Source organism: Rana temporaria, chromosome 1 (genome assembly GCF_905171775.1).
Source record: "Rana temporaria chromosome 1, aRanTem1.1, whole genome shotgun sequence".
In the NCBI taxonomy this organism is placed as follows: Eukaryota; Metazoa; Chordata; class Amphibia; order Anura; family Ranidae; genus Rana; species Rana temporaria.
In genome coordinates, this window is record NC_053489.1 from 602,066,752 (window position 1) to 602,092,490 (window position 25,739).

At 41.8% G+C, this 25,739-nt stretch overlaps 1 protein-coding gene across 2 annotated transcripts in view; it reads left to right on the forward strand.

Annotated features, from left to right (window-relative positions):
* Positions 1-25,739, forward strand: part of DHX15 (DEAH-box helicase 15) — a 56,311-nt gene that overhangs the window by 13,876 nt on the left and 16,696 nt on the right. For both annotated transcript variants that reach the window (XM_040335184.1, XM_040335183.1), the window contains exons 2-9: positions 7,747-8,077; positions 10,752-10,945; positions 14,764-14,923; positions 16,936-17,154; positions 18,425-18,592; positions 20,069-20,155; positions 20,723-20,872; positions 21,668-21,776. In XM_040335184.1, coding sequence (XP_040191118.1) covers positions 7,747-8,077; positions 10,752-10,945; positions 14,764-14,923; positions 16,936-17,154; positions 18,425-18,592; positions 20,069-20,155; positions 20,723-20,872; positions 21,668-21,776 — 1,418 coding nt within the window. The remainder of the gene's footprint in view (positions 1-7,746; positions 8,078-10,751; positions 10,946-14,763; positions 14,924-16,935; positions 17,155-18,424; positions 18,593-20,068; positions 20,156-20,722; positions 20,873-21,667; positions 21,777-25,739) is intronic.

A 25,739-nucleotide genomic window follows, 5' to 3' on the forward strand; every position in this document is an offset into this window, starting at 1 on the left:
CCCCCCCCCCCCCCCCACACCCGGGGACATGACCACCCTTTGCGGCTGATGACATCTCGCCGCCCAGCACCACCACTTCACTTGGAAGCTTATGCATATGCAGCAACCTTTTGATCCATATACTAAGGCCACCACACTGACCCGAGACTCCCACTTGTTCATCTTTTAACTCTGGGAAACAATATTCTGCCATTAGCCAGACAAACTGTCACCTACACTTTCTTTATAGTCATTAGATCTTGTTCATCTTAGCTGCTACCCACACTTTCCAATCATTCTATCCAACAATTGCAGAAACATCAGTGTATGCTGTGACATGCAGTTACCTGCCCAGCTGATCCAGTCCATTTGGGAATTAACCACTTAAGCCCCGGACCATTTTGCAGCTAAATGCCCAGGCCAGGTTTTGCGATTCGGCACTGCGTCGCTTTAACAGACAATTGCGCGGTTGTGCGACGTGGCTCCCAAACAAAATTGGCGTTTTTTCCCCCCACAAATAGAGCTTTCTTTTGGTGGTATTTGATCACCTCTGCGGTTTTTATTTTTTGCGCTATAAACAAAAATAGAGCAACAATTTTGAAAAAAATGCAATATTTTTTACTTTTTACTATAATAAATATTCCCCAAAAACATATATAAAAACATTTTTTTCCCTCAGTTTAGGCCGATACGTATTCTTCTACCTATTTTTGGTAAAAAAAATCGCAATAAGTGTTTATCGATTGGTTTGCGCAAAATTTATAGCGTTTACAAAATAGGGGATAGTTTTATTGCATTTTTATTAATTTTTTTTTTTTTACTACTATTGGCGGCGATCAGCGATTTATTTTTTTCGTGACTGCGACATTGTGGCGGACAATTTTGACACATTTTTGGCACCATTGTCATTTTCACAGCAAAAAATGCATTTAAATTGCATTTTTTATTGTGAAAATGACAGTTGCAATTTGGGAGTTAACCACAGGGGGCGCTGTAGGAGTTAGGGTTCACCTAGTGTGTGTTTACAACTGTAGGGGGGTGTGGCTGTAGGACTGACGTCATCGATCGAGTCTCCCTTATAAAAAGGATCACTTGATCGATACGCCGCCACAGTGAAGCACGGGGAAGCCGTGTTTACATGCAGCTCTCCCCGTTCTTCAGCTCCGGGGAGCGATCGCGACGGAGCGGCTATAAACGAATAGCCGCGCTGTCGTCCCGGATCGCTCCCCGAGCGGACCCCCCACCCGCTAGGAGGCAAGGACGTATATATACGCCCATCTGCCTGTCCGTGCCATTTTGCGGACGTAAATAGTCGTGCGGCGGGGGTTAAGGAGCCCAGATGTCCACTGTGAGTTGTAAGGACTGACACCCCGGCAGTTACCTGGGGCTCCCTCAGACCCCACACACCCTGCTTTTCATACTTAAGCTGTTATAGTCGGTACCCTAGATCAGGGGTCGACAAAATCCGGACGCCAGGTCGCAATTGCGACAAGAAATTGTGACCTGGCGACCGGTAATTGAGGCTGCGGCCTCGATTACTGGCCGCCGCGAACGCGCGGTGTGGCGCACAGAGGCACATGATTTGTCTCCGTGCGATCGCGGCGGGCCCGCAACGGCCGCTAATCGAGGCCACGGACTTGTGAAGTCCCAAGCTCTTCCTTCTGTGAGCTGGCGCCATCTGGTGGTGGCCGTTGGCATTACAAGTTAAACAGCTGTTCTAATGTGTAATCTTTCACTGCCATCTCCTTTCCCTCTAATTAGAACCCCCAAACATTATATATATATATATTTTTTTATTCTAACACCCTAGAGAATAAAATGCCGATCGTTGCAATACTTTCTGTCACGCCGTATTTGCGCAGCGGTCTTCTAAGCGCACTTTTTTTGGGGAAAAATACTAGGGTTGTCCCGATGCCACTTTTTTGAGACCGAGTACAAGTACCGATCCTTTTTTTCAAGTACTCGCCGATACCGATACTTTTTTTAAATGTCATGTGACAGTATTTATTTTTTACAGTGATATTTTTTTTTTTTTTTTTTTTTTTTTTTTTTTAAACACAGGTTACGATGCTCAGTTATATAAATGGACAGAGTCAGTGATCACTGACTCTGTTCACTCTGAAAAGGTAGGAGCCGGGTTTAGCTCTCCATCCTGACAGATTGGGAAAGACAACACAGCACGGGGGAAAGATAGCACGGCGGGAGAAGACTTGCAACTCCCCTGCCTGCCCAGGTATCGGCTGAGGCATCGGAGCATTTCCCGAGTACAAGTACTCGGGGAAATGCTTGGTATTGGTCCCGATACTAGTATCGGGCCATCCCTAAAAAATACACTTTTTTATTTTTTTAATTAAAAAAAAAAAAAAAAAGACATCAGTAGTTATTCCAATATTTTTTTTATATTGTGAAAGATAATGTTGCGCCGAGTAAATTGATGTCACGCTTCAAACTTGCACCCACTAGTGGAATGCCGGCAAACGTTTTTACCCTTTAAAATCTCTATAGGCGACGTTTAAAAAAATCTACAGGTTGCATGTTTTGAGTTACAGAGGAGGTCTAGAGCTAGAATTATTGCTCTCGCTCTAATGATCGCGGCGATACCTCACGTGTGGTTTGAATACCGTTTACATATGCGGGCGCTACTCACGTATGTGTTCGCTTCTGCGCGCAAGCTCGTCGGTACGGGGCGCGTTTTCTCACTCCTAACTTTTTTAGTTGGCTCCTAGATTCCAAACAAATTTGTCAAACCCTGCCCTAGATTTATGTGGTATTCCAGTGTGCTTGACTTTGGATGCGGCTGTATACCCGGGCACGTCTTTTATGTATGACAACGCTGTTGATTTTTAATGCCTGTAATTACAATTTTGTCTTTTTTTTTTTTTTTTATATATATATTTTAGGGCTGTGCGTTAAACGCGATATTAACGGCGTTAACGCAAACCCATGTTAACGCCGTCAATATTTTTATTGCGCGATTAACGCAGGAGCCCTCGGGGTGGACATGCAGAGTGTGCAGCGGCGCGGCTTACCTTCTCGCTGGATTCACAGGCAAGTTACTCACCTTGTCCCTGGATCCAGCGATGCCACCCCGCTGTGTGATCGAGCGGGTCCTCCTTGCTTGGCGGGTCCTCCTCGCTCGATTCACAGTGCCTGTGTGCCGCCGAGCTCCGTTCCCTGCGACGTTACGACGCACGGGAGCGGAGAACGGCGCCAAATTTAAAAAAGTAAACAAACACAATACACACAGTATACTGTAATCTTATAGATTACAGTACTGTATGTAAAAAATACACACCCCCCTTGTCCCTAGTGGTCTGCCCAGTGCCCTACATGTTCTTTTATATAATAAAAACTGTTCTTTCTCCCTGCAAACTGTATATTGTCCATAGCAACCAAAAGTGTCCCTTTATGTCAAAAATGGTTTTAGAGCAGCAAGAAAATAGCGATAATAAATTATAATCACTTGCAGAATTGAGCGATATCGATTTGTGGGGAAATTCGTCATAAATTAGATAGATTAATCGTGAGTTAACTATGACATTAATGCGATTAATCGCGATTAAAAATTTTAATCGTTTGACAGCACTAATATATTTATATACATGCATGCATGCATACATACTGATCATTTTTTTTTTTTTTTTTTAAGTAGAAACCGCTGGTTGCCCCATTTCCTCTTAACGCCTTTAAACCACTTATAGGTCTTTCCTATTTTTTCCCTTGTTGCATGTGCTTACCGGCATAACAGTATGTTTCTGAGCCTGCAGCCGGTGCAGTAAATGTACTGCGGAAGGGCAACCAGTGGTTTAAGTAGAAAAATAACAGACTTGCAAGATCAACAGGTGAAAATTAGAAACTATTGCAACCCTCGCATCTAAGAATTGGTAAGCTGCAATATGGCGTTGTGATTTTTGGATTTAATATTTTAAGACCAATATCTGGATAAGAGCCAAGTCAGCAGATTGTTATAATGAGCCAATAAACATCTGCTCTAAAAGCCATAACTTGGCTCCTGGGATCTCCTACAGGCTATTGCAGTGTTTGTTTTTTTCTCTGGTGATACATGGACTCCCTCATGGGGTTTGGTAATTATACTGTGACACCCAACAGATTACTTGGCATATCTGGGAATAGAGGCATATTAGTATTTTTGTCTTCCGATGAGGCACCCCTCTTTCATAAAAATGCGTTGTGAGAGTGTTGGCACCACCCATTTACTTCTGCGCACTCAGGTTGTTATGTTTAATAGCTGTAGAAAATTGTCACTGAAAGGCCTCATTGAGGTCGGCTTAGTTAAAGCGGAGCTCCACCCTAAATTAAACTTTTGCTTAATATTCCTAATGCTCCTAAATAATGCATATTCGGCTATTTTCATATTAAACAGTGTTACAATACCTTGTGAAAAATAGAGCCTTCCGGTCTGCAGCCCCTCGGGTTTCCTTCGGGTTTTCTCTGGTTTCCTGTTCCGCGCTGTGTCTGCTGGGAGGGAGCCTGTGTCAGAGCTCCCTGATTATCATATTCCGCTCTGTTAGCACAAACATCGCGCGACTTCGTTTTGCAGGTGACGCGGATGTAAACAAAAGAAAGGGCGGGCCGTTTGAAAATTCTCCGCTGGTCCCCGTTGCTCGCGCGCATGCGCGAGATCGAGCGGTGGATGCTGGGACATCAGCATCCACCGCAACAAGGAAATGCCGGGCTGTGGGCTTATGCCCACAGTTAAAATGGTGCCGAAACCGGAAGGGGGAATATAAGTTTTTATTTTACACTGTATAGCAGTGGAGCGGCATGCAGAGACAGGACACGTGAGTTGCGCATATTAAGGTAAATTAACTTTTAAATAGCCATTCAGAAAAAATCATTTTTGGCGTGGGAGATCCGCTTTAAGTCTAGACCTCTGCAAGGGCCACATAAACCTTCATGGGATGCTTGGGTATTCCATGCATTCCTATTTATGGCAGTTGAGATGCAGCGGCTGCATGTCCCCAATTTGACAGCCATGTTGGTGTGTTTGGGGACCCGCACAAATGCTAAATTGGGAGCAGCAGATGTGTCCTTGCAGCTGCTGTGCCTCTGTCACCATGAACAGGACTACCTGTATGGGGATTTGCAGAACACTTGGGCATCCCTGTGTTGGCAACATGGCCCTCGCATTGGCATTTTCTTAAAGCGGATCTCCACTCTAAAGTGGAGTCCCGCTGATCGGAACCCTCCCCCCCTCCGGTGTCACATTTGACACCTTTCAGGGGGGAGGGGGGTGCAGATACCTGTCTACAGACAGGTATCTGCACCCACTTCCGGCCCTACGATACGGGCAAAGGACGGGTTTTTTCCTTCCTTCCCGTCCGTCCCCCGTTGTATGCTGGGAACACTCGGCTCCCAGCACACAGCGGGAGCCAATCGGCGGGCGCAGCGCGACTCGCGCATGCGCCGTAGGGAACCGGGCAGTGAAGCCGGAGAGCTTCACTTCCTGGGTCCCTCACCGAGGATGGAGGGGGGAGCAGCAGGGTGACGAGCGATCGGCTCGTCATCTGCTGCGATCGGCGCTGGACTCCAGGACAGGTAAGTGTCCTTATATTAAAAGTCAGCAGCTGCAGTATTTGTAGCTGCTGGCTTTTAATATATTTTTCCCGTGGCACATCCGCTTTAAGTGTGTCCAAGTGAACGAGGCCTAAGAATGTTAGTTATTAACCTTGTTGAACCCAAAGCAAAATTCTGGAAAACCACCAGATTTTTTTCCTCCGTTCATTACAATCTTGATTTGGATGACAGCATGAAGATTAAAAATGGTGAGCAAATATTGCTTTGTTCTGTTTTTAATCCAGTCTTGCTCAATACAATGACTGCATTTTATAGCCAACTCATTAAATTGAAGGCTGTGGTATTGAACTTGCAATATCTCATGGCATACTCTTAGGTTAAGGAACAGGGAAAACACATGACATGGTACAGAAAAGGTCAGTCACAGCCCATCTGTACCATGTGATTGGCTTTGGCCAATTGCAGCTAGTTAAAACAAGACACTGAACCATTTTCATTCTGTAAAAATAGTTTCTTATAATCGTATTGTGTTTAACCACTTAACGATCGCTTGCCACATATATTGCGGCAGGGCGGCTCTATTGCACAAAGAGCCATAACGCTACAGCACTTTGTGTAATAGATGCAGCGCACACGGTGCCGGAGCTGATGTGTGGCCGGCGGCCGCAATGTCCAGCGGCCACCCGCGATCCCTCCACAGAGAGGCAGATCCCCGATCTGCCTATGTAAACAAAGTGAATCCCTGTTGTGATAGGGTAGTAGAGAGATCGTCTGTTCCTAGTGATCAGAAACGGCGATCTCTCTGTACTCCCAGTCAGTCCATTCCCCCCCCCCACAGAAAGCACTTCTCTAGGACACACTTAAAGGGGTTGTAAAGGTAATTTTTATTTTTATTTTCCTAAATTGCTTCCTTTTACCTTAGTGCAGTCTTCCTTCACTTACCTCATCCTTCGATTTTTGCTTTTAAATGTCCTTATTTCTTCTGAGAAATCCTCACTTCCTGTTCTTTCTGTAACTCCACACAGTAATGCAAGGCTTTCTCCCTGGTGTGGAGTGTCGTGCTCACCCCCTTCCTTGGACTACGGGAGAGTCAGGACGCCCACTAACACACAGCTCCTTTCTCTATCTGCAACGTAGAGAGCGTCCTGACTCTCCTGTATTCCAGGGGAGGGGGCGAGCACGACACTCCACACCCGGGAGAAAGCCTTGCATTACTGTGTGGAGTTACAGACAGAATAACAGGAAGTGAGGATTTCTCAGAAAAAATTACTTTTTAAAGCAAAATGGAAGGATGAGGTAAGTGAAGGAAGACTACACTAAGGTAAAGGAAGCTATTTAGGATTTTTTTTTTTTTTTTTTTTACCTTTACAACCCGTTTTAAAGTGGTTGTAAACCCCCCTGAGACATTTTTACATATAGGCAAGCCTATAATAAGGCTTGCCTATATGTACTGATAAGATCTCCTAAACGTGCACCGTTTAGGAGATGGTTACCTTGTAGTGCGCCGATGAGGTCATCGGTGCAGCGAAGAAATGGCAGACTTGATAGGACCACCTATTCTCTATGAAGCAGCGGACACATGTCTGCTCACACCTGCCAACATCCTATCTGGTCCGCTAAAAACGAATGGGGATCCATTCCCCATCGGATCGGATGACAGGCAGTTCGTTTCCATCCGACTGCCCCATAGAGTACAGCAGGCTGTGTCAGCTCTGCAAAGCGGAGAGAACACGGATCTGTCACCTGCCTGCTCGGCCAGGATCAGCAGAGAGATCCCCCGCTGAGCAGGAGGATTCGCTTGATGGCCTTCATGCCGTCTGAAAGAGGCCTAACGCTGTGTTAGGTCCCTTTCACACATGCGGACCATTGGTTTCATTAGTTCATCCATTTTTTTCTTTGAAAAAACGTGACTGAAGTTTATCCGTTTTTCAAACATCCGTTGACGGATGAACAAACTGATAAACGGTCCGCATGTGTGAAAGGGCCTTACAGATTTTGTACCAAGCCGTTTCTTGCAAACAAGTTGAAGTTGTAAGATTGTATTTGTAAGGGGTGGTTTACTCTTTGCTTACCTTTCTCTATGGAGGCACCAGCTTTAAACAAACACAAACCCACTATAACTCACTGTTGTGTTAAGGCTCCCAAATCTTTCATCTTTACTCTGCTATAGCATATGTTAGTCACTTGATCTTTTCTTTTTCACTAAATTCTTTTTCCTTTTTATTTTAGGAAGGACAGAGATCGAGAAAGAGATGACAGATCAAAGGATCGGGACAGGGATAGAGATCGTGAAAGGGATAGGGACAAGGATAAGGATTCACGTGGCGCATTAAATACCCCATTTATAGCAGCCGGTGGTGTCCCAACTGTAAAGCCAGTAGCACTTCCTCAAGGCATCAATCCATTCACCAACCTGCCCCACACACCGCGGTACTATGAGATCTTAAAAAAACGACTTCAGTTGCCAGTCTGGGAGTACAAGGAGCGGTTTACAGATATTCTTACCAGAAACCAGAGCTTTGTTTTAGTTGGAGAGACTGGTTCTGGGAAAACTACACAGGTATCTATTGCTTTCTGAAGAAATGCTGACAATTAAAGTATATCTAAACCCAAGAACAATTGTTTAGAGAAGGGCGCTGCATTTATGTTTCTTTACGGCTAGTACATTTAGCTAAGATCTATATTTCTATAGATGAGCTGTACTCCACTGGTTGCCCTGTATATTTTTCTTAAACCTTTTTAGGGTCCTAGACCAGTAAGAACTGAGGTAATCTTGAATATACTTTACCACTACAGGATCAAAATGAGGTCAGTCTCTGGTTTATATTTTGACAGCAGATGTCTAGTACAGGCATACCCCACGTTTAACCACTTAAGACTCGGACCAATATGCAGCTTAAGGACCTTGCCCCTTTTTGCGATTCAGCACTGCGTCGCTATGATCGTTTTTATGGTGCGTAGGATCGCTGGCACTAAAGAATGATATCTGAATGATGCCTCTAGCTGCAGGCATCATTCAGATATCCCCCCGCAAAGCCCAGGACGTCATATGACATCCACCCAGGATGGCAGATCCCATCTGTGGACGTCGTATGTTTGTGGGCTAGTATTGAAGTGGTTAAAGGCGACGTGCCTGTGCCCAGCCATGCCATTCTGCCGATGTGTATGTGCAGGAGGTGGTCCTTAAGTGGTTAAGTACTCAATGGGGATTATTTACTATTGCTGGAAAGTGCAAAATCGGGCTCACTTTTGCATAGAAACCAATGAGCTAACCCCAGCTTGTTCAATTAAGCCTGGTAATAAACCCTGAAAGCTCATTGGTTTCTGTGCAGAAGTGAGCATGATTTTGAGCTTTCCAGCTTTTAGTAAATCCCATTGTGTACTTAAAAGTGGGGAATGCCTGTATCCAATGAGTTTTCTCACTGTATACCAGTCTAGTCATCCAAATTGCACATTCCAAGTGTAATTTTTCATCTTGGTCTCAATCAAATAACTCATAACTTTTATACTGTACATTGCACCAGTATAAACTTTCTGCAAGAACCTGATTACACAGGAAGAAGATGGTAAACCCCAAACATGCCAGCTTATAGTAGAACTATAGGCAACATTTTATTTTGGATACTGTAAGGGATGTTATAACCCCTGTCTTTTTTTTTTTTGTCTTATTTTTGCCATCTGTGTCTCATTGGGGAGATTTCTCTTCACTTCATTTCCTGTCTTGTAACCAAAACAGGAAGTGAGAAGAAATACCTGCAAAATGAGGCTCATTTTGGTCTCCAGACATAGTGTCCCAATTGAAAGATTTCTCCTTTTTAATACTGTCCTGGTGACAACCAAGATTTATTTTTTATTTTTTTATTAAATTTTTGATAATGCTAAATAAGACAAATGGAGGTGGCAAATCTCCCTAAAACCATTTTCACACTGGGGGTGGTTTTCAGGCGCTTTAGAGCTGGAAAATGGCCTCTGCTTAGCGCCTAAAAACCACCTCCTAGTCATTCCAGTGTGACTTTTCACACTCAAGGCGGTGTGCTTGCGGAACGATTTCAAAACGTCCTGCATGCAACATCTTTGGGGCTTGTTGGGAGCGCTGTATCTAGTGCTCCCAAAACGCCCTGCCCACTGGAATGAATGGGCAGCACTATGAAAGCGCTGAAAAACTGGAGTTAACCTTGTTTGGGGGGGGGGGGTTAAAAACGCCCCGCTAGCAGCTGAAAAGCCACGCTTTCGCACTTACGGCCAGCGTTTCCAGTGTTAAAGCAGTCTGACTGGGGCACAGATGGCAATAAAAATGGACTGCTTATCTAAGGCCCCTTTCACACTGGGGCGGTGGGGACGTCGATGGTAAAGCGCAGCTGTTTTTAGCAGCGCTTTACCATCGTATTTGTGGGGATATTCGGCCGATAGCGGGGTGCTTTTAACCCCCACTGAAAAGGGGGTTAAAACCACCCGCAAAGCGCCCCTGCAGAAGCTTTGCCGGTGGTATGGCTGCGCTGCCCGTTGATTTCAATGGGCAGGAGCGGTAAACACACCGCTCCAAAGATTCTGCTAGCAGGACTTTTTTTTTTTTACCATCCTGCTAGCGGCACAGGGCGTTTACACTGGAGAGACTGCAGCGGCTGTTTCAGGGTGCTTTGCAGGCGCTATTTCCAGCGCTGTAGCGCCTGCAATGCGCCCCAGTGTGAAAGGCATCTAATCCATCTCCACTCTATCCAAAACAAAAAAAATGTTTTGTCTTTAGTTAGAACTTAATTATAGAACATGGGAGAGTTATTAACTAAAATCAATAAATCTCTTCTATAACATTGGATAGGCTTAGTGGGTGGTAATTTAACTTTGATCTTCATTTTATATGGTTGAGATCTGCAGTGAAATCATTGTCCTATCTAAGGGGTCTCATCTCTGTGGGGGGGGGGTATATTATCAGCACATGTTCCATCCAAACTGAGGAGCAGGGAAATGTGTGACCAGAGATGTCAGGAGCAAGGTTCCCACAACCCTGTAACATTAGTGGTGGCAGCTTGAGCACTAGTGTGAGTGTTTCCTTTGCCCAGATTGGGAGATTCTTGTGGTGATTCACCAGCATGCGTGTCAATTTCTGAGGATTGACAGCCACACATTGCTCATCTTTGTTTTAAAAACTTAAATTAAATGGATTACAAAAACGTGTGACACAGGGTATTTGAGAATGGCTGAATTTTATAAAGGTGAAATCACTTTGTGCATTATAGATTCCCCAGTGGTGTGTTGATTACATGCGATCTTTGCCTGGGCCCAAGAGAGGTGTTGCATGTACCCAGCCTAGAAGAGTAGCTGCAATGAGTGTGGCACAGAGAGTCGCTGATGAAATGGATGTCATGCTGGGCCAAGAAGTTGGTTATTCTATTCGATTTGAAGACTGCAGCAGTGCAAAAACTATCCTGAAGTAAGTAGTTACCTATAACTATACCTATATAGTTTTAAATATATAAAATTACATATAATGCTGAATGAACAAAACTCCAAGACTGCTATCAAAATTGTATTTTATTTTCTTCACACAGGTTTTCAATCAAACTTTTAAATGTTTTTTTTTTTTGGCATTCTTTTTAACATTATATATATTTCTCTGTGCACAGGGATAATGGTATAGTACCATCTGCAACTAGGATAGTTTGTCCACAAGCTTCTTTGATTGGCTGTCATGGTGTTCTAATAATCAGTAACATTTTTCTGACTGCTAGTCTGAATTGCAGCTGTCTTTGGGTAAATCTTTAATGCTCTCTTAACATGGGTAACGGTGGCTGAGAATGCTAATATACAGATTGTAGAGGGTATTGCATATCTGCAATCCAGGACTAGCAGAAATCTTTTTCCAACAGAACCATCACAGATGGCTGCCAGTTCAAGTAACCGTAGCATACACATTTTTTGTCTATTCTGGGATACTGGAATCATGTCAGGTTATACTACCACCGATAGGAGGATTGGACACCGACAAACATATTGTAGGCCAGCCCAGGTTAGCTGACCTTGGCTTACTCTCCAAAATAGTTTTGGGGACATTTACTCAATTCTCTGATGGCACTAATGCTAAAATCCATTGACCCTGTGATTATAGGTTCTAGCTCATTTGAATCCGTTGGGTGAGGCAAAGTCCCCTTTCCTTTTTGTCAGGGCCTCTACTGCAGTCATACAAGACTGTGGCCCTACAGATACTTCTCTTCCTGAGGCCTTGAAACAGACCAATCACCATAACCCTCATTGGCTCTTGAGTCCCCAAAGCCGTAACGGTGTCGATACCCTGAAGTCGCTTGTCATCACCTCAGACTTAAGAGGTCTAGTGAGTTATGATGCAGTGATAACTTGCACAACACTTTGCGTATATATGCTGTCTCCAGCCTTGAGCTTATGCAGCTGCAAATAACTTTTCTGCTACATCCCCTATTCGGGGCATTTCTCTATGCACACTGGACTTTCATCAGTCTTACCTACACACCATCAGTTAAAAAACCGTTTGTGATGACGTAAAAAACAACGACGTGCTGAGAAAAATGATGTTCAATGCTTCCAATGCGTCGACTTGATTCTGAGCATGCGTGGATTTTTAACCGATGGACGTGCCCACAGACGATGGTTTTTTTTCTATCAGTTTTTTAACCATCAGATAATTTTAAAACAAGTTCCTAGTTTTTTCAACGATGGATAAAAAAACGATGGGGCCCACACACGATCGGTTCATCTGATGAAAACGGTCCATCAGACCGTTTTCATCAGATGAACCGATCGTGTGTACGCGTCATTACCCTTTGGTTTGTATACAGTGTCTGCCAGTTACCCACATTAACAGGAAAACTACTAGACCAGTAGAGAGGGTACTTGCTTCTATGGATTGACCAGCATTTGGAATCTTTTTTTTTTTTTTTACTTTCTGCCCTTCGTTTTGTGTGTTACCTGTATACAACGTGAAGAAAACGGTGAGACTTTAAATGAGGGATGTCGATGCTATAAACCATGCATAAGGTGTAAATGGTTTTTATTCTGTCACATATTAGCATAAAATGCATAATATGTATATTCTGAATGGGTAACAAAACCATATGCAAAAAAGACTGACAAGACTGACAAAACTACAGAGATACATATATACAAAAATGGCATAATAAATACATTGCAGACATGAGCAGTTGAATGAAAAGTACCATATATCCTTTGCTCCCTATTAGTTCCCCTTTTTAGGGCATAATTCGATAACATACGTTTTTGATATTCATTTATAGCCTACCTTTGCATCTAACCCCTGACGAATGGTCGTGAGCCATGAAACACGTAGAGTTTATAGGGTGCACAGACTAGTTTGATTCATCTTTACATTCAACTGGCTCATGTTTGCAATTTTATGTATTTATTATGCTATTTTTGTATGTGTGTATCTTTAACTTTATCTGTCAGTCTTTTTGCATATGGTTTTGTAACCCATTCAGAATATACATATTATGCATTTTAATATGTGATTGAATAAAAAACATTTATACCTTATGCATGGTTTATAGCATTGACATCCCTCATTTAAAGTCCCACTCCTCTTTTTTTCTTCTTTGTATACATGTATAATAGGGATGGAGGTTTTCATTGTGGTTTATATCAGGTCACCTTCTCCTTATTACCTTCTTACTTTTTTTGTTACCTGTGACTTGTCAAGCCTGGATATCCTGATCGTATATGATTCGGATTTCTTTCAATGGGTGAGAAATAAAAAAAAATTGTACTCACTGTAAAATTGTCCCATTTGGGGACGCTGGATGCAGAAACCTGCAGCAGTCATGGTGGTTTGGTTCCTGTTGTAGACGACATAGAACAGGAAATGCCTCCATTACCTCTGAGGTCCTGTCTCTGGGAAATCGGCAGCAATTCTACGCCTTTTGGCTTTGTGGTCAGGGATAGGCAGGATTACATTTTTAACAGCTTTGTCCCAGAGGTGCCCCTTGCTCACTGGGGAGGGTGGTGTGTCCAGCTTCGTTCTTGGCTCCAGTTGAGGTGCATTATGGTTCACTAATTAAGCCTTGTTTATTTTTGTAAAAATATATCGCCGCATTCTCTCCAGACAATGGAGTTCATGGTCCTTGATCTTTATGGGGTCCTATTTTTACCAGGGTCGGTTTTTTTCTAGTTTTCTTTACTGCATTTGTTACCACTGTTGGCCCCATTTCCTGTTTACCAGGTCAGGCTGTAAGGGTTTTTTTTATTTTATTTTTTCCATTCATGGGAATTAGTTTTAATCTGTTTTTTGGGTGTGTTTTTGTTAATTGGCTTTGGTGCTTCCTTCCATGTAGTCATTCATTATGGGTATTGATCAGTATTTGGTTGATGCGCTATATCCTCTCTTGCCTTTTTGGCATGTAGCCTTATCAAGGTTGTTCGGTCTATTTTTGGTGTCTAAGCGTGGTCCTGTTAGTGCTGTGACCCACCCCTCAGTTGGACTGTTTGTTTTTGAATATGACCGTAAAATTCCTGTGTTTCTCGGTGGATGAGAACTTTTGTACTCCACTGTAAAACCCTTTTCTGTCCATTTAGGAACACTGGTGCCTACCCCCCTCCTGTTTTTTGATCATACGCTGTTACTGCTTGCTGCAAACTGAGGCATGTTGGGTAGAGGAGGGGTTATCCCGGACTGAAAAATTAGCTTTTTGTATATCTGCAACTTTTTTGTACATGACTGTTTGTGGTCCATTTTAAACTCCCTTTTTTATTTATTTTTTATTTTTTGAGGATTTTTCTATTTTTACGATATGTGCATGGGATGGGATCTGCAAACAAAGTTCCCTCCCCTTTTAGAGCAGAACCACAGGGAACAAAATATAGCTCACAATATAGACCCCATACCTGCGACATAATGATCAATGCAAAAAAATCCATTTAGAGATGTGTAAGCCTTCAGGGACCCCGATGAGGTTCCCCCTGGAGATTGTGCCACCTGGAAGTACCAAGCCATGGATGAGTGGCTAACGAGCAGTTTTTTTTCTTGTTTGTGGGTGATCTATAGATCGAGATTATATATCTCATATGCTGTTGTGTTAACTTGCAAAGATGACAGCAGGTTTTTGTCTAAAGAAGGGAAACCTGTGCACATACTAACAGTGTACAAAAGGAATGCACAAAGTTTTAGGAGTGAGAATTTTTATTGCGGCATTAGAACTGTAAAGCAGCAGGGCTACCTACCGTCTGCATACCTGTTTTTTCTTATGTGGTTTTCTTTTTTGCCAGGTACATGACTGATGGTATGTTACTTCGAGAGGCTATGAATGACCCATTGTTGGAAAGGTATGGTGTAGTTATTCTGGACGAAGCTCACGAGAGGACGTTGGCAACTGATATTTTAATGGGCGTGTTAAAAGAGGTTGTACGACAAAGGAATGATTTAAAGGTAAGTCTGTCCATCTTGTAAAAATAAAGTATTCAATAAACTTGGAGCATGATGCCTACAAAGCCTATAAGATCTCTAACCAATTTGTCAGCTGTGACTGTCCATTCTGAACATTCTCCAAGTTGTATTTGTGTTATTTAAATCTAGAACCTAATGCAGCAGTCTTTCCCATGAGGAATATAGATGTTTTGGTAAGTTAGCTTCAGTGTCTAGAGCTGTTATTGCCTCAGCGCTTGCCCATGTCTTTAAATACTCATGTAATGAGAAGGCTCGTCAAGCCAAGCATCAGGAGTTATCTCCTTTGTATAGTCCCCCCTTTTAAATTCCCCATTCCTAACAGTTTCTCTGCTGAAAGGTTAAAAGTAGTATGGGTTTTGTTTTCCTAGATTCATACTTACCTAGGTGGATGCAGCATCAGACCCGACGCTGCATCTGCCGGCATCTCTGCACTGAGAACCGAGCCACTGAACATCGGCGAATGGCTAGGTTCTCTCTAGTGCTGCAACTAACGATTATTTTCATAATCGATTAGTTGGCCGATTTTATTGTTTCGATTAATCGGTTAATAACCTTAAAAAAAGGAATTTTCCTGCGATTTGCATTTTTGATTTTTTTTGTGCCAATTTGTTTGGTAGATTAAAAAAACACAAATTGCCGCAAAAACGTATTACATGCTTTTCTGCAGCTTCTCCATTGACGTATATTGAACCAAAAAAACAAAATAGCACAGGTGTGCATTAAAAAAAGTCCTTGCCCTTTACAAATACGCAGCAGCTGAAAAAAGCATGGATGTTAACGTGTCCCATAGGAAACAATGTAAATTAACTGTAGTGTGTTTCTGCAAAAAGCACCAAAAAAAAACAGGTGTGACCCAGGCCTGAGATGTTTAGTAACATAATGGGTAAAAAAAACTAAAATGAGTAAAAGAGCAAATAATCACTACTGTAAGGGGGTTAATTTTTTACTATGGTACAGTGAAAGTAATATTTACAGTAGCGATTTGCTCTTTTTGTACTCTAAAGGGATGGATATATATATATATATATATATATATATATATATATATATATATATATATATATATATATATATATATATATATATATATATATATATATATATATATAATTTTTTATTTTTAAACCTTGTTATGTTACCGGCCGATAAATCGATTATGAAAATATTAATCGGTTAATTGTCGATTAATCGATTAGTTGTTTCGGCCCTAGTTCTCTCTGCTCCTCCACGCTCATTGAAGCGCTGAGCTGTGTAGGGACAGGGAAGGGCTGTCTCATAGGCTCGAAGCGCTGAGCTGTGTAGGGACAGGGACGGGCTGTCTCATAGGCTCGCTGAGACTGCCATCAGTCCAGGCAGCTGGCGGATCCAGACTTCATGACACGCTGCCTCGACTGATTGCAGTGACGTTAGTGGAGAGCGGACTTCAGACTCCCGCTGAAATCAGGTCACAGGAGTGCAAAACGAATTGCACTCCTTTGACCCATAGAAGCTCAGCCTAAAAAGCTCAGGCTGGACTTTTTTTTAGTATGGTGGGTGCAGAGCAGTAACATCATCTGGTAGAGTTTTTACTCGAGTCATCTTTCCCATCATACATTGAAAATGCCCCTGGCTTCATTCAGTGAAGGGATAATCTGTGCACAGTTCACTGATCATCCTCTTCTCCCTGCATGCGCACCCACCATGGCCATCCCAGGAGAGGCAGCGGAGCCCAGGATACATGGCAGGTCTGCGTACATGCCATCATGTGTGGAAGCGATCTGCCTGAATACCTTTCACTAGAAAGTGGACGGTCTGCTGAAGAGATGGAAGTACTCCCCGGAGTTGGTTTACAGTGCTGTGTTGCCTAAGATTTATTGCATATTTTGTTAATGACAGTTTTGCATTTACCTGCATCAAATTTTTTTTTTCCATTATTTTATTGGTAATCCTGCATTTGTAGTGCTGCAGCCAAAAGATCACACTGAAAATTACCTTTCCTTTTATGTTTGCTTTAGGTTATAGTCATGAGTGCCACACTTGATGCAGGCAAATTCCAAGTATATTTTGATAGCTGCCCTCTCCTGACTATTCCTGGCCGCACACATCCTGTAGAAATCTTCTATACTCCAGAGCCAGAGAGAGACTACCTGGAAGCTGCTATCCGCACAGTTATCCAGATTCACATGTGTGAAGAGGAAGAAGGAGATCTACTTCTGTTTCTCACAGGCCAAGAGGTTTGTACCATGCCAGCCCTGCCTGGCATGACATTTTCTATTTCCTTTTTTATTTCTTTTTTGTTGCATGTCGGGTACAATGCTCAGAGATCTTTATCCAATATGTTAGCTACTTTTCCTCTCTAACATCTGACCGTTTTGAAGGGAATGTTGACCCGAAAATGACTGCTCCGTTATAGTGGCGGTCGCTTGCTTAGCCTAGGCACTTTACACCTTCGTATGGGTTTCTTTATAAGAATATTCAAATTGACTGACTTTCTTGCATTCTTATAATTTAGAGAGATCTGGAAGTTATGATGCTTTTCCATTTGAAAACATTGTAGATTTAACTTTTTACACAATGTTCACATTTTTGGGGGGATTGTACAGAATTGGTGTGTTGGGGCACATCTCTTTTTGTGCATTTGCAAAATATGCTGCACTTGCAAATTTTTTTTCTTATTTTTTTTTCATTTTACATGCCAGCTGCTTTGAATTTGGTGAATATTGTAGCACAAGATAGTTTAAAGATGAGTGACAGTGCTAACCAATATAAAGGAAACTTGAGAAGTCCATGTGACTTTGCCTATTCATTGTCTGTACCTTGCTCTGCAGCAATCCCCTCCAAGTTCAGTGTTGACATTTTTTTTTTTACATTTTTTTTTACATTTTTTTTTTTTTTTTTGAGCGGAGATCGGGGTAACATTGTGTTTGAAAGTGTTCAGTCCCGAGCAGTCACTTAGGGAAGGTCTTGAGTGTGTTCACATCTGGATGCCCCATGCTCTGACAGTGTGGTGAAGGAACTGGGTGGGATAATTCACATGAGGCGGGTGTCTTTGTGCCTTGGACCTTCACTCACATGTCATATAGGGACACTGCAGCTGTCTCTCTGCAGCTGCATGCCCCAATAGACTAAAATGCAACACTGTCGAGAGGATGCATGCAGCACCTGTGCATCCCTTTGCCAGTAGATGATGGGGCACAGGGAAAATTGCCCCATGTGAGCGGGGCCTTTATTGTACATGCATTTAGGGGGGCAGTGCTAATAAATGGGGAGACTGCCATTGCTGATCTTTTTTCAGTACTTTTGAGTTGCTTACCTAAAATTGGCATAACAGATGGGCATAGCTAGCATTTTTGTGAAGGAGTTCAGTAATGACCACTTGTTTTGTTCTCCCACTGCAAGGGTTTTCTGCAGTGTAAATCATATATTGGTAGCTTTTATTCTGTTGTCTGTTGCATTGTATGCAGATTTACCAATGTTTTTTTTGTCTCTTGCTTCGTTTTGTAGGAGATTGATGAAGCTTGCAAAAGGATTAAGCGTGAGATCGATGACTTGGGTCCTGAAGTTGGTGACATAAAGATCATCCCATTATATTCAACCCTCCCACCCCAACAGCAACAGAGGATATTTGAGCCCCCTCCACCCAAGAAAGCAAATGGTGCAATAGGAAGGAAAGTAAGTATAAGTTTAGCTAGAATACTCTTCTGATTTCATTAGCTGCAACCATGTGCGCACTGTGAGGCATGTGTGGTATGTTTCTTTGAAGGCAGAACTGAGTACTGAACAATATATCCAACACTGTAATGCTGAAAGCAATAAACTGTTCTCCGTGAACTATAATAGCCCTGGAGCTAGCATGCTTGATAGGTAGACAGAATTGTGGATTTTGAGGCCCGGTCCTTAGAGAAGTCTAGGCACTGTTTAGAGGCAGTAATATTGGGTGACTAGTCCTTTCAAAAAATTTATTTGGGCGCTACCTGTTATGACATTTTGTATATAAATAGGTCTTGTCACTTTCCATTTCCTATTGGTAAAAACTACATATTAAAAACCGCTTAATCTTTCACATGTCTGTGCTGAAACCTCTCTCTCCTTTCATTTGTCTTGAATTGTAAAACAATGTATCAAGGGCACATCTATTGCCTGGAATTGATGAAAAGGCGAAGCTGAATTTATAGCCGTCCATAAAATTTCATTTATTGCTGCACTTGCATGTACCAGGTGCTGTTACTCTGCACCGATTAAGAAATCATGTTAACGATTGGCTATGGCTGTAAATTAATTTTAAGCCTTTTCAGATACCCAGGTATGCGTTTCTGCTACGTTCACATAATCTCACTCTTCACAGATGACATTTGCTACACATAGCAAATGTAGGTTTGCTGATGAGGCATGCATGCATACAGTCTTGGAAGATGTGAAAGTGTTATAACTGGTTTAACATTTATATGCTTGAATATATTAATAATATTAATAAGTTTACAGCAGAGGATTTGGTGACAACCCCTCAAAATTCGCAAGTGGAAACACTGCTTACGGTTTAGACATATCTGTAATTGTTGTTCACATGTGGAGAAACATGTCTATACTGACTACTTGTATGCCACTATTTCTCTTTGCTATGTCATAACACACACACACACACACTAAAGATTTTAGCTAACTTTGTTACACAGGATTGCTTCTGTTCTATCGATATAGTATTATCACAATAGATGACACTCACTGCAGTATACTTCTCATTAACTGTTGTAGAGTACACATCTGGGTGTATGTCTTGGATGCTAAAGAAACGCATGGCTTCCCAAACAGAAGTCTGAAATTTTGGTGTCCTTGGAAGCCAAAAACATGGACACACTGGGGTGATTTGCTAAGCTAGAGTGTGCAAACTCTGGTGCAAATCTGCTTCCTGGTTTTATTGTCAAAGCTTATTTGAACAAGCTGAAGTTAGCTGGTTGGCTGCCATGCACAGCTGCACCAGATTTTGAGTACTCCAGTTTTAGTAAATATCTCCCACTATTTCCTACCCCAGTGAAGGTTTCAAATGCTAAAATATCATGAGAATTTTCAGTGCTGCGCCCATTATTAATTCGCAAAGGTGTCATGGTGCCTTACTGTCTTAAAAGTTGTTTGCAATGCTTTCTATTTCAGGTTGTCGTTTCCACCAATATTGCTGAGACTTCGTTGACTATTGATGGTGTCGTATTTGTGATTGATCCTGGGTTTGCTAAGCAAAAGGTACGTTAGTCCTAGTCTTTAGAATTTGAGCAGTGGAAAAGTCTGATTAGTATTGCACACGTGAGGTTCGTAGCTAATTTCTGGGGAGATGATTAATAATTTTGTGCTTTTTGTTTTTTTCAAACAAAACTGTTGGATATAATTATCAAATCTGGCTACTATTTAGCTTGCCCTATGCAATTCTTTGGCTCCTGTTGGCTGATGAGGCTGTCATGTACATGCTGTCAATAAGGCACCAAAAAGAGCTGGTTGGGTAATTTCATAGGTCATTCTGGGGGAAATCTGATTGCTGTTCGCTTGTTAGATTGATGTTTAATATTTTATTTTTGCTAAAGTTTGTGAGCCTTATGGATTCTATTCTACAGTTACACTTTGGTAAATTGCACATTCACCAAATTTTGTCTACATCTATCCAGAGATCACACCTTGTTACCTCAAATGTATTTTGAGGACCAGCTGTTTAAGGGGATGCAGTGAAGTAATGTCAATGCAGTTGCATTTTTCACGATGCTGTACAAAATAATCATATTGTAGCATTAAGTAATTTTTCTGTTTGATTTATTCTAGGTGTACAACCCTCGCATTAGAGTGGAGTCCCTTCTAGTGACGGCTATCAGCAAGGCTTCAGCACAGCAAAGGGCAGGCCGTGCTGGTCGTACTAGGCCAGGAAAATGCTTTAGACTTTACACAGAGAAGGCTTACAAAACTGAAATGCAGGTATAACTTTATTAACACACATTCTTTGCTGTTGGTAAGATATGTAGTCTACATGAAATATTTGAAAGCTTGCCCACTTAATTCATATTCTACTTTTTTTTGATCGTGAAACACTGGCATGGAGAAGTTCTAATTTACATTTTTTTTTTTTTTTTTGTGTCGTTCTAAACCCAGAAACCTGCATTTACTAGATCTGGTCTCCCACAGTAAAATCATTTTTGTAAATAAAAACTGCTAAATACTTTTTCTCTTCAGTATATAGCAATCTTATGACTACTGTCAGTGTCTTGTTAAAGCTTGTAGAAGGAGTTTTCACTCTCCTGACTGTTCTATTGGGCTGAATGACCCCTGATCCTCTGTTTGGACAGTGCTGATTGGCCCTGTGCTGATCACATGCACCCTCCCAAGGAAAAAAAAAAAACTCTGCATGAGCAGCTCCCCCCCCCCCCCCCCCCCCCAGGGCTTTGTACTGTCAGATGGGTTGGGGACAGCCTTTTTTACACATGCAGAGGATTAAGCCCCTAGGTTCCACAGTGAGTATAACAATCGTGCTTTACTGCATATGTAGATTGATTTTACTGTTGTGGGTTTAGTAACACTTTTAAATACTTGCTCAATTAAAATAAATCTTTTAATGGTCTATTTTTGTATTTGTCCACAAGCTTTGTAGGAATTAAAAAAATATAACCCTGATGGTCAACATTAACTTTTTAGAGGCTGACGCTAAACTCTAAAACAATTGAAGGGATTATGTAGCATCACCTATTAAACATATTTATATGTATTTTTTTTTAGGACAACACATACCCTGAAATTTTGAGGTCTAATCTGGGTTCAGTGGTGCTGCAGTTGAAAAAGCTTGGTATTGATGACTTGGTCCACTTTGACTTTATGGATCCTCCAGGTAAGGGGATTATTTTGCTGTGCAATGTATGCAAAACCCTAACCCCAGGGCATTTGTGGCTGAAATATCACAAATTGCTCAGCAATTCTTTTTGAGGGATAGAATCAGTATTTCAGCAATTTCTGTGTTTGCAAAGTAACACATATATAGTTAAATACAGGAATACCCCACTTTAAGTACACTCGTGAGTACGGACATACCCGCGAGTGTATGTAAAGTGCCTCACAAGTACTGTACAGACATTTTGTAGTTGCAATAGAGCGTAGCCCGTCCTGTTCCAGTGTGCACCTGACACCTCCACTACAGCCCCTGACCCCCAGCTACACCCTAGAAGTGAAAAAAGTATTCACTTTAAGTACATTTTCGTTTTACATACATGCTCTGGTCCCATTGTGTACTTAAAAGTGGGGTATGCCTGTAGTAGGTGTCCATAAAGTCCAGCCTATATGTGTGATTATATGTCAGTAAACATCACTGCTGTACATGGCCAATGCTGAAAGAGTAGCTGTGGGAGGGATCCAGTAGGTCCACCTACTACAGTCTACCTACAAATAAGTACCAAAGTGGTGAGTACAAGACCATTTGTTAAAAAAAAAAAAGTCAGATCCTGGAAGTGACGTGTAAGGCCCCGGGTTCACACTAGCTGCGGCCGTGGTTTGCAGCAGGGGGTCTGATGCATCCCTGTTCTCCGTTTCAGATGTGAATTGGGTCTGAACTTTTGCCTGAATTTGGACCTGAAACTGCGCCAAAGATGCACAGAAGCCTTTTCCAGTGCAGACTGTGGCTGTTCCGGAGCTGTGTGAACCGGCTCCATTGAGAGTCGGTCAGCCTCCTGTCATGTGAATTGGATGCGGCTTTCCCTGCATCCAATTTTCATAAGTGTGAACCCAGCCTAAAATGGTGCTGTTACCCAATAATTAGGGGAGGTGCCACCAAAAATCCATACAAAGCAAAAAACATCACAAAGGATATAGCATTTTCTCAAACTACCCATTTTTTATATATATATAAGCTTGAGAAGCTTGAGAAGATGTTATATCATTTGTGGTGTTTTTTGGTTTGTGGGTACAAGACCAGTCACCCTGCACAGGGGGGAGGCAGCAGTAGTGATGTAGCAGCCTTAGGCCCCTTCTACACAGAGACGGTTTCGCTTTCAGCGGTCCGCCAGCTCAGCGGATGACGGGTCCAACTCTGCTCACTGAGCGGGGAGGGGCTTGTCCAGCGCCGCTGTCTCCTATGGAGAGATCCGCCATGGACGAATGGCGACGTATCTCCATGAGATTTATCGAGTCGGATATCAGCGGACAAGTCTCCGCTGACATCCAACGCTCCATAAAGACGTATGGAGCGGCCGTTTTAGATCCGCTGATAAAACTGACAGGTGGACCTGAACGGTCCGACAGTGTGAAAGGGGCCTTATAATCTGTAATGCAATCACAAAGGCAGAACTCTAGATAGGGAAGCTGGTGAGACTAAATTGAGAGCCAAGTAGTGGATTCTTGCAATAGACTTCCAGCAAAGGTAGCGTGCTAGGCCAATGTAAGTGGGATATATACATGCTTGGGACAACCTTGGTCTTTTCTTTAGACGGGAATGTCAACAAAAAAAATGCCACTTGTTTTTTTTTCTGCTGCCAGTTTATCGGTTTCAATATATATATATATTATATATCTGTCAAACTGTTATTGAAAAGTCCGCTTTACCTCATCGTCATTGTAGCTGTGGCTGAGAGTTTTGCTTCTGACTTAAAATGAAATGTATGTATGTCCAGTTTTCTAACAAAGGTGTCCTTTTATGAAGCAGAGAATTCTATTCACTGCTTCGTTCTCCGGCTATCACAGTGAAGATTTTTCTCCTCTGTGTGCCGGTTTATCAAGCGGAGAAGATCGCTATTATATATATATATATATATATATATATATATATATATATATATATATATATATATATATATATATATATATATATATATATATATATATATATATATATATATATATATATTAGTGTGTATACACATAAATATTACAGGGGGACATGGTTACAGTGTTTGGGGGGTCAGAAAAATCTTCCTCCTTCCTCCTCAGAACCCCTGGGATTCTCTCTTCACTCCCCGCTTCACCACCTCTGAGCTGGTGAATCGGGGAGGGTGAATTCTGACACAGATCGCCAGTGAAGAGCTCAGATCACAGCTTCATAAACTGGCCATTACTGTGTCAGTCTATGAGACTTCACTGTGTGTAGAGATAATCTGCGGGAGAACAAATTCAAACACTTCTCTCCCGATTATCTCTGTTTCATAAACTGTTTATGGGCTGTGATCACTGGTGATCCTTGGGATCACCGCTCTTCACTGCTTCATAAACGGACACCAAAGTCTGTAACATCGCAGAATATCACTTCATGGCATTTGTTACTGCTTCTCTTAATACTAGATTTTTGTAAGCTTAAAGTGGCATAGTGTTATAGAAATGTTACATACAAAACTTGTTCACTGTTTAACATTTTCCCAGGTCTGCAAAATGTGACTAATGGATAGTTTAGCAGATTTTTTTTTTTTTAGAGAGGATTTACATATTTTTAATGAGTGGACAGTTTAAGGTATTATTGTAGAGTTAACCTAAAGTAATCTTTCATATGATTTTCTCATTTGCTTATTGTATAAAAGGCCATTGTATACAAAGGTGTGTGTGTGTGTGTGTGTGTGTGTCTCTCTCTCTCGCGATCTCCCTCTCTCTTTTGCATGCTCTCTTGCGCTCGCTCTCTCTCATGCTCGCGCTCTCTCTCTTTCTCGCCCATTTGTATCAAGCTTGGCAGTCTTGCTAAATGACATCTATAAAAAGAACTCCTGCCACCTATAAGCCTGGACATTGGGGAGACCTTGATTGTCTCAGCACTGAGGGTGTACTGCTAGTGCTGCATTACTTGACACAAAGCAGTTCCTTTACTATTAAGTTCTAAATACAATTGCTGTTCGAGATTAGTGTTATACATTTAACACTTGTAAAATTGTTTATAATAAAATTTTAATTTGACTAAGCGCATGTATTTGTACAACAAAATATATACTTGACCCCTTTATGCCCAAGGTAAAACGAATCTAAATGCCTAAGCACAATTTTGCAACTGTGAAATGTATTAGTAAAACTATACATATCGGACTTAACGTATTTTTCGCTCCATAAGACGCACCTAGGTTTTAGAGGAGGAAATCAAGAAAAAATAATATTCTGAACCAAATGGTGTAATAAAATATTTTCCAAGAGCCCATGAAACGCAGCCTGACCATTGACCCCCTGTCCATAACTCGGATCTGCACACCCACCCATCCATAACCCACCTCTTCATTCCCACCCTTCTCCAACTCGCATCTACACACCCGCACTTTTGGCAACTCACGTCTGCAACTCACCCCTACACTTTATTTCTGCGACTCACCCCTGCGCCATCTTTCTGCTAGGGCTGCAACTAACGATTATTTTCATAATCGATTAGTTGGCCGATTATTGTTTCGATTAATCGGATAATAGCCTTAAAAAAAAAAAATTGAATTTTTACATTTTTTTTGGGCCAATTTCTTGTTGGGCAGATTACAAAACACAAATTGCCGCAAAAACACATTATATGCTTTTCTGCAGCTTCTCCATTGAAGTATATTAAACCAAAAAAATAAATAAAAAATAGCACCGTTTTGCGTTAAAAAGCCTGTCGTATATTCGCACCATAAGCCCCCGAGGCATTTTCTGGGGGAAAAAAGTGCATCTTATAGTGCGGAAAATACGACAAGTGTATTCTGGTGGATTATACCTTGTTGTTTTCAGGACACATTGGGCTTTCTTTTGGTGGTAAAAGGCAGCAGATAGCTCCTGAAATTCTTTTTTTTTTTTTATTTATCAAAGGAAATCTGGCCCAGAATAGTAAAGGAACTATTTTGTTTTTTCAAATTTTTAGCTGTATAGTTCT